A 16123-nucleotide genomic window follows, 5' to 3' on the forward strand; every position below is an offset into this window, starting at 1 on the left:
AGGAGTAACCCCTGTGCATTGCTGGGTATGACACAAAAAGCAAAAAATAAAATCAAATAAGTTACCAGTGTCTAGTTTAATTATTAATTGTGTTTGTATTCAAAAATGGCTTTCCAAAATTGCTGAAACTTTGTACATTAATAGTATATTACAGCCTTAACATCTTCCTCTTCTATATGCCGTTTGTTGATTTTAAAATAGTTACTCTGTACAAACACTTCCACTTTCATGTTCTTTTTTTATAATTGTTTTCCTGTATTCATTTGCATCAGCTAGTTTTTAAAGTCAGGATAATTTTTATTACAATACTTGGAGCTTACATAATATGCATAAATTCATAAATTAAAAGTTGTTATATGAAAGAAATAATTACTTCACTGAACCTCAGAGGAAAATCATTTATCTCCTTTTGTGAATGGTCTACAAGTCCTGAGGGGGAGAAAAAAAGAGTCAGTTGCTTTATAGTTAAAGTGTACATGAATTCTAATTTATCGAAGTCATTTTATGGCTTGACCCTTAAGAGATAGTATAGTGAGTAAGGCGCTTTCCTTGCACTTGGCCAACCCAGGTTCAAATTCCCTGGACCCCATGTGGTTCTCGCGGCAGCCAGGAGTCATCCCAGGTACAGAACCAAGAATGAGCTCCAAGCACTACTGAGTTTCCTGCGCCTCTCCCCCAATATTTTTTTCAAATTTGTTTTCCCATATAAGCATTATTTCTAGTCATTACAGGGTAGTCCCCTCCCTGATTATGAGTGGTATAATTAATAATTATTCCTGTTTTTTTTTAATTTAATATAACTAGTTTTTTTTTTAATGTTGTAATAAATGAGCATCATCTTTCTGTGTCAGGTTTATTATGAGTTTCCCTTTTTCTTTCTACCTACATTGTATCAACAGTCCTATTATCAAATGGTTGTTTTTTTTTTCTTTTTGGGTTGGGTCACACCTGGTGATGCACAGGGGTTACTCCTGGCTCTCATGCACCCAGGAATTACTCCTGGCAGTGCTCAGGGGGACCATATGGGATGCTGGGAATCGAACTCAGGTCAACCGCGTGCAAGGCAGATGCCCTACCTACTGTGCTATTGCTCCATCCCCTCAAATGGTCATATTCTTTTGAAGATTAAATGATCTAAATGTTCTTAAAAGAGTTTTGCACAATGTGCAACACACGTAAGTGCAGATTAAATGGTATCTGACTTAACTTTGGATCAAAGAAATAAAAGGTATTTTAGCAATAGAGCAGCAAATGATACCGAGTGAAATGAAAAGATAGAAAGTTTAAGATTGTAAGATGGGCAGTGTTTCTGGGGAACTTTCATCCTCCAGAATGAATGGTTGTTCCCGGTTATATCTTCTTTTACCTATAAGTAATATCTTAGTTTGAGGCAATCAGAATATAAATTTCTTCCTTTGAGTTCAGATGTGTAAATTTGTTAACATATCATAGAGAATCAATACAAATTGTTCTTTAAAATGGTGTGACAAAGAAAAAAAGTGTCACCATTGTGTTATCTTTGTTTATTGTATTTGTATTTTATAATTTTTGTTATATTTAAATGTGTGTCCAATGATGTCTTCTGTTCTTGTTTTTTGTTTTTTTGTTTGTTTTTTTATCTTAGTCACGTGAACTGGAAATTTCAGTTTATTGGCGTGATTGGCGATCTCTGTGTGCTGTAAAATTTCTGAGGTTAGAAGATTTTTTAGACAACCAACGGCATGGCATGTGTCTCTATTTGGAACCACAGGGTACTTTATTTGCAGAGGTAATAAAGATATATTATTGAATGTGCATAACTACTATTGAAATTGTGTTTGTAAGCCAGATGATGGAGAAAAAAGTCTTAGGCTAAATAGTATGCAACTTGAATTCTTAGCTCAGCACTGAAACAGCATAGGCATATTACCTAGAGAAATATCATATATCTTCTTGAAGTCTGTTTCTTATCCAGAAAATGAGAAAATTAAACTAAGCTTTAATCAGTATTCCTGTAAGATTTCACAGCCTTAAAGTTCAGTGGGTCATAAATTCAATGCTGTATTACTGCTAACTTGAATCTTCTTTGTAGGTTACCTTTTTCAATCCAGTTATTGAAAGAAGACCAAAACTCCAAAGACAAAAGAAAATTTTCTCAAAACAACAAGGTAATTATAAAGAGATCACGTGTTATTGGTTCTTTTATAAGTATTAGTGTCTATAAAAAATATGAATTTTTAGGCCTTTACCACTTGTCATTGTTATATATAAGTAAACAAATTACTGTTTTATTTTCAAAACTTCCTTTTGCTATTTGTTCTAGTCTTAAATATTATTAAAACTATTTTTAACTGACAAGTTTTACTTATATTCATAAATTAACTGATGAATATGAATGTTTTTTAAACTAAGTTTTTAATTATGGCTTTTGGTGATATATAAAAAATTCCTTGTTCTATTTTCTTTATTTACAACCACAGGCAAAACATTTCTCAGAGCTCCTCAAATGAATATTAATATTGCCACTTGGGGGAGGTTAGTGAGAAGAGCTATTCCTACAGTAAATCATTCTGGCACCTTCAGCCCTCAAACTCCTGTGCCTGCTAACGTGCCAGTCGTTGATGTACGCATCCCTGAGCTAGCACCTCCAGCAAGGTATCTTAGAGTTTTAAGTCTTTGCTTTTTTAAAAGTTACTGTGTCATTTATACAAATTGATTACAGTTGGCCTACTGAAAGTCTTTTTTTTTTGTAAATAGTATTCTTAAATTAGTAGTATGCTTATTTACAAATCATAAAATTGTTTCAGTTTTAAAAGTACATACTTTTAATTACCGATTTTTTTTTTTAAATTTTATTTTCTATAAGTGATTCTACAGTAACCAAATTAGACTTTGATCTTGAACCTGAACCTCCTCCGGCTCCTCCACGTGATTCTTCCCTTGGAGAAATAGATGAATCTACTGAATTGAGAGACTTGGATTTGCCAGAGCAGGTAAGGCATTTGAAATCTTGTATCATTCCTATTCACCAAATGAATTACCAGTGAAAGTATCACAATAAATGAGATGGACATTTTAGTTTATTAGAAATTATTTATGTGAACCGTGTATTTGTATTTCTTAGAATGAATCTTACTTTTCTCAGATATGATACACCAAGTTAACAGGAAAGGACTAACTGCTTACTGTTAGTATGCCTTTGTCATTAACTAGACTCTCATGCTCATGGACCAGATGAGATGGAGTAGTGTGCTTAAGCTAGGAGGAGCATAGTTGATACTAGGTGAATGTTTAAAACATACTTCATTTTCTAATGAGGTTAATATTATTTTGCATAAGAGGCCAGAACAATAGTAGAGCAAGTGAACACTTGCCTTGCATGCAGCTAACCTGAGTTTGATCCTCAGCAACTCCTAGGACTCCCCTAGCTTGCCAGAATTGATCCTTGAGTACAGAAACAGGAGCAAGCTGAAAGTCAAGGTGTTTGTTTGTTTAGGGGCCACCCCCAACGATGCTCAGGGGACCATATGGGATATCAGGGATCTAACCGTGTTGGCCTTGCATAAGGCAAGCACCCTACCTGCTGTACTATCGTTCTGGCCTCTGAAAGTAAGTTAGCTTTTTCAATGTATTGTAGCTAAGTTTAATATAAAATTAATAATGAGCATTTACTATTTTACAGGATTCAGAAACTGTTTTTGATATTGAGAATGACAGAAATAGTAGACGTCCAAAATCCCAATCTGAATATGAGTCTGATATTCCTCAGTCAAACCTAAAATATCCTCAAATTCGAGAACTTGAGGAGAGAAGGTAAAGAATATGTACATAGATTGACTATTCTATGTCAGATTCCATACTTTTGCTTATTTTTAATTGAAATTACTGATTTCAGGTCTCAACAGATGTTTCAGTTTAATCTACAAGACTTCAGATGCTGTGCTGTCTTGGGTAGAGGACATTTCGGAAAGGTACTATTTTACATTTTTGTACAGTACTTATAAAGCTAATAACTCAGATGGGAAATAATTATTTTAATCTCATTTCAGGTGCTTTTAGCTGAATATAAACATACAAATGAGATGTTTGCTATCAAAGCCTTAAAAAAAGGAGATATTGTTGCTCGGGATGAAGTAGACAGGTCAGTTTTTTAAAAGGTAGAAGTTAATATAAAATAAATGTGTTTATTGCAATGGCAAAACTTTGTTTTCATAGTAATTTGTGAAGAAACTATATCTATATCCCCTCTTATGACATTTTACTTGCAAACAGGGAAAGATGGTGAATTCCTTAATTTTTTTTTTCCACCTTAAGGTATTAGAAGTATTTATGTGGACTAGTAACTCTTTGATTTTTCCTGTCTGGTTGTGTGAGTCCATGTTCCATTTCATCTAATGGAAATAATAAAATGTCATTTACAGATAATCTGTTGAACTGGCTCATATACTGTGCTTTATAAAATACCCCTCAAGGGACTGGTGAGATTGTACAGCAGTTAGGACACTTTCCTTAGCAGTGCATATGGTCCCCTGAGCACTGCCAGATGTAGCCCCAAAACAAGAAAGTTGCAGGGGGCGAGGGGGAGTGAGGGCAAGGACTTTAGGAATAATATTTGAATGAGATTAGAATATATACTTTGAGGTCCAAAGAGATAGCTCAAAAGACTAGTGTACATGTTTTGCCTCTAAGAGGTACTACAGCCCCCCCTCCCCATCCTCATCTAAGAACCATCAGGAGAGATCCCTGAGCACTGAGTGGGGGTAGCCCCTGAGTGCAGCTGGGTATTGGCCCAAAATGACAAAAGAAGAGAAGAAAAAATAACTTTGAAGACACTGTCTTAATAAAATGTTTAGATAAGAAAATTATATAAGCAGTGTTGTATTTCTTACAAAAGGGGCTTCTGTGTGATATTCAGAAGTAGTAATTTTTATAAATCATTAGTTAATGGAAGACAGGGCTACAGGGTGGAAAAACCTTGGACTAGGAGTGGGAAATCTGTTTTCTCTAGTCCTGATTGTTTCTTTTTAGTTAACGATTTCATCCAAAGACAGTTCACTAAACATCTTTGAGCCTAGACTAATCCACATATTTTTGAAAATATGTTTTATGTCAATACTTGTGTTAATGAATTAATATTAAGTATTGTAAAGGACTGGAGCGATAGCACAGCGGGTAGGGCGTTTGCCTTGCATGTGGTCGACCCGGGTTTGATTACTCCGTCTCTCTTGGAGAGCCCGGCAAGCTACCGAGAGTATCCCGCCTGCACAGCAGAGCCTGGCAAGCTACCCGTGACATATTTGATATGCCAGAAACAGTAACAAGTCTCACAATGGAGACATTACTGGTGCCCACTCGAGCAAATCGATGAACAAATGGGACAGTAGTGCTGTTGTAAAGGATATTCTGAATTGTTTTTTCCTTAGATAGGAAGTTCTTGTCATAGGAGAGATCTTAAGATAAAGAATTTCACCGAAGGGCTAGATCAATAGTAAAGTGGGTAGGGTGCTTACCCTGCATGTCTGATCTTGGTTCAATCCCCTGCATTCTGTACGGTCCCCAAGCACTTCAGGAGTAATTCATGAGTGCAGAGTTAGGGTAACCCTTGAGCATCACTTGGCGTGATATCACCCCCTCCACCCGCAAAATTTTTCACTTTACTTGAAAAATTTTATGTTGGTTTAGCATTTAAAATCCATGCTCCTTTTCCACAACATGTATATTCTTATTTTCAGAATTTCATTGTTTGTAAATTATCATAATGTAATATAGTTAACCAAATATTTTATCTTTAAAATTATGTTCTCTGGGACTGGAAAGATAGGATAGCAGGTAAGATGCTTGTCTTGGATGCAGCTGACCCGGGTTAAATCCCTGGCATTCCATATGGTCCCTGAGCACCACCAGGAGTGACACCTGAGCACAGAGCCAGAAATAAGCCCTGGGCCCAAAAACCAAAAACAAAAATTAGAGTTTCTATGTTAACTCCTTTTTAAAGAACCCAAAGGAAAAAATGGCATTTCCTCCATTTTACACCGGGATTTGAGTTTGGCATTTTAAAATCAACAAAACTCTTTGTTAAGTTTTCTATTTTCAGCATTTAACTTTATTAATGCTTTTAAACATCAGTGTCTATTTTTGTTCTCACCTCAAAACCAAAAAGTACATATAATCTAATTGTAAATAAAATATATAGATATCTTTACTTTGATTAGGTGCTAGAAAATAAATCCCAGTTTTATTTGAGCTGTTTTTCTTCTACTTTTAGTTTTTAGTGAGGTTGACTTCCAGTTATTTTCAGGAAAAGAAAAGAGTATTGTAAATGTTGCTGATTTTGTCAAAATTAAAGTTCCAAATCATTTTGGCCACGTTAGCAGTTTGTAATGTTTCATAGAAGAAAGTCAGAGATTATTGTAGGATTTTTAAAGTGCCTTACATTATATTAAGGAGCTTCCTTAGAAACATGTTGTAGAAATTTTTTTTTTTTTGCTTTTGCTTTTTGGGTGCATTGGAGTGATAGCACATCGGGTAGGGCGTTTGCCTTGCACATCACCGACGCAGGTTCAATTCCTCCGTCCCTTTCAGAGAAGAGCCCGGCAAGCTACTGAGAGTATTGTGCCCGCACAGCAGAGCCTGGCGAGCTACCTGTGGCATATTCGATATGCCAAAAACAGTAACAACAAGTCTCACAGTGGAGACGTTACTGGTGCCTGCTGCAGCAAATCGATGAGCAACGGGATGACAGTGACAGTGCTTTTTGGGTCACATCCTGCAATGCACAGGGCTCACTCCTGGTTCTACACTTAGGAATTACCCCTTGCAGTGCTCAGGGGACCATATGGGATGCTGGGAATTGAACCCGGATTGGCCGCATGCAAGGCAAACACCCTACCTGCTGTGCTATCTATCCAGCCCCAATGTTGTAGAATTCTTAATGTAGCTTCTTTCCCATCTATACTAACATTTTATACAGTACAATTTTACCTCAACTAAATATATTATGAAACATTTTAAACCTGTAACTTATCATTTGTACCAAGATTTGTATTTTTTTTTAAGATTATTTTATTTTATTTTTATTTTTGGGTCACACGCGGCAGTGCACAGGGGTTACTCCTGGTATGCACTCAGGAATTACTCCTGGCGGTGCTCCGGGGACCATATGGGATGCTGGGAATCGAATCCGGGTCGGCCGCGTGCAAGGCAAACACCCTCCCCGCTGTGCTATAGCTCCAGCCCCTGTATTCTTAAAATTATGTTTTACATTGCTAAATTCTTTGATCAGTTCACGATAAATTTTTATAGTTCACCCCTACTTAACTACTTAAGCCTTTTTATCATCTCTAAGGTAGATTTGTATTTGTCATACTATGGTAAACTGTATAATTATTTGTAAATCTGATCATATATTTTGTTCTCCAGTATATTTTTAAATTTATGCCCTTGGCTTAGAATATAGTGTAAAGCTTAGGTATACAGTTCCCATTTTGATACTGTGTACTACTTTATGCCACATTGATATATTTCAATTAAAGATATATATGTACATGTTTCTTTCAAACCAAATTGTTAAAGTGTTAGTAAGAAAACTAAGACATATTTTGTGATTTTGAAGTTATAATATTTATGAATAATTAAATGTTTTCTCTTATAGCCTGATGTGTGAAAAAAGGATTTTTGAAACTGTGAATAGTGTAAGGCATCCCTTTTTGGTGAACCTTTTTGCATGTTTCCAAACCAAAGAGCATGTTTGCTTTGTTATGGAATATGCTGCTGGTGGTGACCTAATGATGCACATTCATACTGATGTCTTTTCTGAACCCAGAGCTGTGTGAGTATGCTTTAGACATTTCTCAGTGTGTTGTTGTTTTCATGATTAATTTATTTGAGGGAAGAATAAAAGCTTTACTAATTGTAGATTTTTGTTTTCTAAGATAGGATCTGCAGGAAATTTTAGCACTCTTTAGTCATCTTTTGCCATGTAGTTTCTGCTTTTCTTCTGTTCTTTATATCAAAAGCTTTATGGGTTGCAGTTAATCATAAACAAATTGGGTTCGTTTTAGCAAAATTTCTCTTATTTTATGTTTTCTTCTTAGGGACAGCCACCTATGGGACCTTGGCTTTAGATGCCAACCATACTTAAATTTTACTGTTAAATGGGGAAAGAGTGTAGATAAAAGAATATGCAGTAAAGCCTATATTATATTTTTATAGAATTTTGTATTTGCATTTTTGAAGGATGATTTGAAAGTATATGAAGTACTTACACGTGTTCATATCTACCTGAAAGACTATGTTTTTAAAGTGATACATATTGCCTCCAGTGAGAACCACAGAAAAATAGACATCTTAATAATGTTTCCATAGTTTTGGTGGTTTTGTTTGTTTGTTTTTGTTTTTGTTGTGATAACAGTGGTTTTGGATTTTTTTGGATCACTCCTGGTTGTGCTCTGCATTCCGGGATCACTCTTTTTGGGGCTCAGGAGACCATATGGGTGTTAGGGATTGAACCTGGTTGGCTATATACAAGGGGAGTTCCCTGCTCCAGCCCCATTCTTTTTTTTTTTTTTTTTTTTTAATTGGGACATAGCTGACAGGGCCCAGAGCCACTCCAGCTTAGCCTTATTTGGACTGGTGGTTTCGGGGGCGGGGGGCACTCAAGGCTATACCACACTGGGCAGGAGCAGTCATGAGGCATACATGCTGGGACCAAACTCGGACATGCATATATAAACCTACGCTGACCATTTAAATTATCTCCTTGGCCTAGTTTTTTTTTTTTTCATAGTTTCTTGGCTTCTGTATAATGTGAAGGTTTTGTTCGCTATCACAATTCTTATGTGGTGGTACTAGGATTTGATATGATGAAAGTATTGTTAATACACTGAACATTCCAGTGTTACCAAATTTATGCTTCCAACATTGACTTCTCCCTAAAACTTCTAAGTCTTACAACATTCAGCATCTAGCTGGACTTTCCCTTTCATATGGTTAGTAAGTACTTCTCATTTAATTTCTCACACTGAGCTCCTGGTTTTGAATTTTTCCTAACACTTTCCAGTATGTTATTCTTCTAGATTTCTGTCTTATTAAAAAGTAGGGGTTTTTTAATTTTTAAATTTTTATTAAAATTAAAAATTAATGGTTACCATAGTGTTGTTTACGGTTTTGATATACAAATTACTGCAACTTGCACTACCACCAAAGTACCCGAGATTCTCCACCATTCTCCTTCTGTTACTTGGAGCTCTCCTTTTCAGTCTCCCCTAGATTTTTCCCTCTTGGTAATCTCAGTTTTGTAATCCAAGTCCAAGGATTTGTCATTCCATACTGTCATTTCCCTTTTTGTTTCTCTATATACTACAGATGAGTTCTGTATATACCAGTTGTGTGTGCTAAATCAAAGGTACCCATTATTTCACCTCTTTCTCCTTCACATGATATATTTACACTATTAGCAATTCAGTTTTGTTTTGGGGCCACACTATGCTGTGCTCAGGAATCACTGTTAGCAGGCTCAGTGAACCCTAGGACTTGAACCCCAGACGGCCGTGTGCAAGGCACCTTGCCTGTTGTACTGTCTCTTTGGCTGCCCTTACCAATTCAATTTAATTCTTCCTCCAAAACATTACAAGTCATAAAACGCATTCTAAGAGTAAGCCTTTATTAGATTTGTTCTTGAATTTAACCATTTGTCTACATTCTGATAAAATAACAGCTGACATTTGTGTAGCATTTTCACTTTCAGACCTTTGATCCTCATCATAACTCTTAGAGACAGGGTATGTGTATTTATACCTTAGCACTTCAGGTGAAGTAACAGGTGAAGGACCAGAGATACATGTAATGGACTGAGTGCCAGCTTTGCATGCAAGAAGCCTGGGTTTGATCCTCAGAACCAATCCATGGCCAACTAAGAGCAGCCCCAGGCATTGCCAGGTGTGACCCAAAAACAAAAAAGTCAATGATTAGTCCTAATATACAACAAAACATACGAAAAGAAGCCCAAAGGAGCAGCATATAGAGCAGTAGTTGTAGGGTACTTGCTTTGCACATAACTGACCTGTGGGTCCTTGACACTGCATACGATCTCCCCCTCACCCCCCCCCCCAAGCCCAAGCCAAGAGTAAGCCCTGAGCACTGCTGGGTGAGTTCCCCTCTCCCCACTAAAAACAAAGAGGAAGAAACGAAAAGCCAGAAAGTAATAAAAGAGTACTGATAATTCCCCGCATATTTGAGTATTAAGAATGTTATCTAAAAACTTGATTAAATCTACATTTTAGCTAAAACTCAAGATGTTTTCTCTAAAATAAAATTTTGGGGGCTGGAGCAATAGCACAGTGGGTAGGGCATTTGCCTTGCACACGGCCGACCCGGGTTCGATTCCCAGCATCCCATATGGTCCCCTGAGCACTGCCAGGGGTGATTCCTGAGTGTAGAGCCAGGAGTAACCCCTGTGCATCGGCAGGTATGACCCAAAAAGAAAAAAAGAATTTTTTTTTTTTTGTCTAAAATTTAGAATTCAAGGGCTGGCACAGTGGGTAGGGCCGCATGCCTTGCATGCAGGTGGCCTAGGTTCCATCTCCGGCATCCCCTATGGTCTCTTTAAGCACCAGCAGGAAGAATTTCTGAGCGTAGAGCCAGGAGTCACCCCCCTGAGCGTTGTCAAGTATGGCCCCAAAACAGTAGCAGCAACAATTTAGAACTCAGTCTAGAAATAATTTAAAATTTTCATCTAGAGTCTATATTGTAGATTATATCTAACCTTATACTAGTAGCATAGAAATTTGTGTCTATTTTTTAAAGAATAAAATACAAAATCCATCTCTGCCTTAATGATAAGGTTTGCTGAGCATACAAATCATAGACAAATAATCCAAGTAAAATGCTTATTGCATATTTCAGAGATAATAAGTCTGTTCATACAGATTTTACGTCAAATCATATTTCTTCAAAGATCTATGTCTCAGTTCCCTATCTGAAATAATATCACATCACTAACCTCCAAATAAGCTCACTAGTCTACTCTGGTTATTTTTTCCATAGAAACATCTGTGACGTTTGTATTCCTCTTCTCACCTTACTAATTGGGAGGAACGAGCTATGTCTCTCTTCTGTGTACTAGAGGAACTCCTGGAAGTGACAACACATGCTAGGGATCAGTGGATTCTTACTGGCTAGGACTATGGAAATAAACTTGATCCCTACTTTGCTGTATTTTAACTTTAGATAAGCTAGTTACTCTAATGGCTTCCTTTCCAGATTTTGTAAAATGCTTATCGTGAAGGCTTAATTTCAAGATGAATCTGAATTGAAAATAATTAAACAGTACCTGATTATAAATATTGAATGAAATATGGATTGAATTTGGGTGTTTCTTTGTTGTGGGGGGAGTTGTTTTGGTTTGGTTTTGGGGTACACACCCAGCAGTGCTCATGACTGACTCCTGGCTCTGTACTTTGGGATCTCTCCTGGCAGGGATTGGGGAACATGTGGGTTGCTGGGGAATCAACCCTAGTCAGGTACATGCAAGGCAAACACCTTACATCCATTGTACTATCTCTCTGGCCCCTGAAATGTTTACCAGATTATTAACATATCAGTGGGGCATTGGTTTTGCAAAGAATTAACAAGAGAAACCCGGGTTTATATTTATAATTTTTATCATATTGGTTTGCCACCATGTTAAGTTTTCCAAAAGCATATATAAAAGTACTCTGGTATAGTGATAAGTTAATATAAAGTTCAATATTTCTATATAGTTGGATTCTAAATTCTCAAAAATTGCCCATTTTGTAAAAATGAATAAACACAAAACATGATTATATTATTTCCATAATCATAATAGATGTATACTGAACATTTTGAAGAACATCAAATGGACAGGAATAGTCTCTCTTAATGATAATGGTAATGATAATGGTGTTAGGATGAGAGGGAAGATTGAAAAATGAACTGCTGCTCTTTGGACTAGGACTTCTGTGTGTATTGTATAAAGAAATAATCCACATTGCTATATAATTTAAAATGGATTCTTTTTTTCTTTGTTGACTGTTTCAAACTGAAGACATATTTGTCTTTGTTCATTTATTACTTACCTTCTCATTCATAAAGTTACCATATAGTAGACATTAATTGCACTCTTAACATTTAGGTAAGTACTGTGAAAGATAAGCAGGACACGATCTCTTAAGATGTCATATTCTAGCTGCTCTCAAGTTTTCCTTGGGTCAAAAACCATTTGGTAAATGTTTGGTTCTCTTCATATGCCCAAAGTAATTCAAAACTATTTGTCTAAAGCCGAATTGTTTTACCCCACAAAACTTTGGTGTGAATATATGTATGTGTATGCATGTGTGTGTGTATATATAAATAATATGTTAGAAAATCAGGTGTATTCAAGTGCTGTGACCTGAAAGGATGTCAGGCACTCGTGTCCCCAGAAACCCATCTTTCCTTCTGTTCTTTGTTACACTAACAGGAAGCCTTGAGAGTCACTTTCCCTTTAGCCTTTCAGCCTTTCCCGAATTATACTTTTCTCTAAAACTGATGTGACACAAAGTCCTGTCTTGTTAGTTTTCTTTAGGATATTATGTTTCCTAAATCATCTCTTACTCTTCTGTTGTCATTGATTTGAGATTCTAGTGATCCTTCTATCTCCTATTTTCATCTTGGGGTATCTATCTGTTTCTTTGCCAGTCTTTGTACTACTATCAAAAATGTGATTCTTAATATAAATTTTGTCATTTGTCCTCACCAGAGTGGTTTAGTTATCAATCAGAAAGAAATTTTAGTATCCATAATATGACCTCCAAGATTCTTCACAACTTGTTATCCGGGTATCTTTTTTAGGCTCATTTCCCACAGCTTCTTCTCATCACTTTAACTCAGTCACCCCAAACCTATTGCTTGGTGGTCATACATGTTATGCCTTTACACCTTATTCCTTTTTCTCTTAGAGAAATGCCTTATATTTTCCCCCTTCTGTCCTTCTGCCTTTCTGGCATGTTGCCATTTCTCTTACAGAATCAGATCAAATGTTTACTTGAAGGATACTAAGCATCAGTGATTCTACCATGTGAAATTAGTGACTTCAGTTGTAGCAGTTTTCTTTTTAACTTTATCCTCATTATTAACAAGTAGTAAGTATTTCACTAAATATTTGTGAGATTAGTTACCGGATCCTGCTTTGAAGCATGAGTTATAAACTGATTCAAGAGTACTGAAATTTATTAATCTTTTAATTCTTCAAACAGATTTTATGCTGCATGCGTAGTTCTTGGGTTGCAATATTTACATGAACACAAAATTGTCTATAGGTAAGTAAAGTTTTGATACTTCCTAATGACTTAATGTGATGCGAATTAGAATTAAAGATAACAAAGAGGATATTTGTTTTTAACTGTAGCTGCTTGTTTTTCTCTTCGATGCAGGTGACCTTTAAAAAATAGCTAAACTTCAACTTTAAAACAATTGCCAAATTATACAGCGAAACTCTGTCTTCATTATTCTCTGCCTATTATCTGGCTAAAATAGTTAAATTATTGTTCGGCCTAGGATAACACAGTACATCAACAATTTTCTAGTTGATACACTGCCAAAAATGTTTAGAGGGTCAGAGCAATAGTACAGTGGGTAGGGCACTTGCCTTGCACATGGCTGTTCCGTGGTTGATCCCTTGTACCACATATGGTCCCCTGAACCCTCTAGGAGTGATCCCTGAGTGCAGAGCCAGGGGTAAGCCCGAAGGGCCACAAACCCACTATCATCCCTCAGAAAAAAAGGGGGAAAAATATTTAGAGATAAATACTATAGAAAATATGTCCATGATAGAATAAGTAGCATGTGCAAGAGTATAAGGTATCACCCAACCTTCCTTCATTGTCTTACTGCCAGTCACACAGTGTTTTGGGTGACTTAGCTGAGATGCACTTGTGTGAGGTTTTTATCCATTGCATAACAGTAATAGATAGGTTCCTAGTCAGCAGCTAGTCTATGGACAGCACTTTGTGGGTACAATGCTCTTGACCAGACAAATTATGGCAAAGTAAATCAAAATTGAGACTTAGTGACTAATACAAACATATAACAATTGTTCCAAGTTAACAGTTCCTTGATGATCCTACTTTACTCAAAGTATAAAAGATTTTTGACTTAAAAATCTCTAGGTGAACAGCTTTCTCTTTATTTCCAATTATTATCATAAAAGGTTAAGTCTGCTCCCCGCCCCTAATATCTAAATCACCTTTAAAAAAATGTAGAGCTTGAATTTTGAAAGAAGTGAATACACAAATTACACAGTGAGCTCTCTTCCTTTTCTCTGCCCATTAGCTGGTTATAAAATAATCATTATTATTAATAATAAATAAATCATTAGTTGGCCTGTGATAACTGTTTATCAGTGATTTCCATCCTTGTGAGTATGCTTGATGGTTCTTTCTGATGAATTATTTGTAGACAGATTTCAAATTTAATCTAAATCATTATCACAAATAAAAAATAAAACTGAGTTAAAGATATTTGAACCTTTCTGGTTTTTTAAAAAAATGTATTTAAAGAAATAGGTAAAATTATTCAGAAATGGTTATGTAGAAACATAAACTTGCCAAAGGGAAAAAAAGTAAGCTTTTATTATATAGTATTAAAACTTTAAATCATAACTTGAAAACCCCATTTTTAGTTAAGAGAAAGTATGGTTCCTCTTGAAATTATCTTTTTCTCACTACATTATCTACTGATTTTATTGATATTTTTCATTTTGTATTTATTTTTAATCCTGAACAGGGATTTGAAATTGGATAACTTATTACTAGATACAGAGGGCTTTGTGAAAATTGCTGATTTTGGTCTTTGCAAAGAAGGTAATTGGTTATTTTAAAATTTCTTTTGTAATAGATTACTGTTCCTTTGTACTTCAATAGTTTTCAGGTTTGGGAAAAGCAAAATATATTTTCAACTTTAATTTATCTTTATTATGATAGTATAGATTGTTCCTGTCACCTAATTATCACATTAAGAGTTTTCTGTCAGTATGAATAAAGCTAGGCTCTCAGAAGTAAGGCTCAGTTTTTAATATAAAGCTAATTTCTTTGATTAATACAGATCTTTGCTTACTAATTGTCACAATTCTAAGGAAGTATTGGTTAAGCACTGGATTTTTTTTTTTTTTTAATTTTGCTGGCACTGCTTGGAGCAAATTACATAGATATAGTAACTTCTCTCCAACTTCTCTTAAAGTTTTTATTTAGCATTTTAAAATAGGAAAAATGTATACATCTCAAGATTGCTTTGTGTATGTTCAAAAGTAAATAAGTAAACTAGAAAAAGTAGAATTAGCATTTGGAAATACGAAAGCCATGAGCATAGGCACCAGAAATCCTTGGTTTGAATTTGGCTCTGCCATTTATTTATGATGTACTTTTTTACTCAATACTATTGCGTCTGTTTTCTCAACTTTAAAGTGAAATGTTAGGAGAATCGGAGATCAGCATGTGACACTGCCTACCATAAAGGAAAGAGCTATTCTGACCTTTACATTTAAAACTGTTATGACTGATAGTGTCTGTCTCCCCCTACAGCAGTGCCTTGTTTCTTGGTTTTGTCATGGTAAATATAGCTCTTGGCACATATTAATGAGTAGTTGAATAAATGAATGAATAAACTTTATAAATGTATTTTTATTGATTAGCCACTGAATTTGAAATTTTCAAGTCAAGTTAGTTTTGTCAAGAAAGTTTTGTTCTTCCCTCTTATTGTACTTCTGGATTACACACTGTCATTTTAAAACTTTTGTTCCTCAAAATCTGTCCTGAGCACATTGTTCTTTGCTGGTAGTTTTTAAATTATATGCTAATAATTTCCAAATCTTTTGTTTCCTTTTCTGACATATATTCACCTGACATATAGATAGCTTTACCCTGAATAGTCTTAATTCTACTGTTCAAGCCATATAATAAAAAGTTTCTTTTCCTCAGGTAGTCTAATTTGTAGTGAATAGTGTCACAGTCCTTTTACCCTTCACTTTGAAATGTAGAATTATAGCATGGACTCTGTCCTCCTCACTGCTTTACACATCCAGTTAATCATTTAATATGCTGACATATGCTTTCTTGATACTTATTAATCTTTCTTCTTCCCTCTCCAGACT

The 16123-nt window shown here is 35.6% G+C and overlaps 1 protein-coding gene across 3 annotated transcripts in view; it reads left to right on the forward strand.

Moving 5' to 3' along the window:
• The window catches only part of PKN2 (protein kinase N2), a 114375-nt gene that overhangs the window by 86509 nt on the left and 11743 nt on the right, over positions 1–16123 (forward strand). For 2 of the 3 annotated variants that reach the window (XM_055139790.1, XM_055139789.1), the window contains 10 exons: positions 1625–1768; positions 2072–2147; positions 2460–2634; positions 2846–2972; positions 3662–3792; positions 3875–3950; positions 4029–4120; positions 7631–7807; positions 13233–13295; positions 14761–14837. In XM_055139790.1, coding sequence (XP_054995765.1) covers positions 1625–1768; positions 2072–2147; positions 2460–2634; positions 2846–2972; positions 3662–3792; positions 3875–3950; positions 4029–4120; positions 7631–7807; positions 13233–13295; positions 14761–14837 — 1138 coding nt within the window. The remainder of the gene's footprint in view (positions 1–1624; positions 1769–2071; positions 2148–2459; positions 2635–2845; positions 2973–3661; positions 3793–3874; positions 3951–4028; positions 4121–7630; positions 7808–13232; positions 13296–14760; positions 14838–16123) is intronic. The other variant, XM_055139791.1, reaches the window with a different exon arrangement.

The sequence above is a fragment of the Sorex araneus genome, chromosome 5, assembly GCF_027595985.1.
Source record: "Sorex araneus isolate mSorAra2 chromosome 5, mSorAra2.pri, whole genome shotgun sequence".
Taxonomy (NCBI): Eukaryota; Metazoa; Chordata; class Mammalia; order Eulipotyphla; family Soricidae; genus Sorex; species Sorex araneus.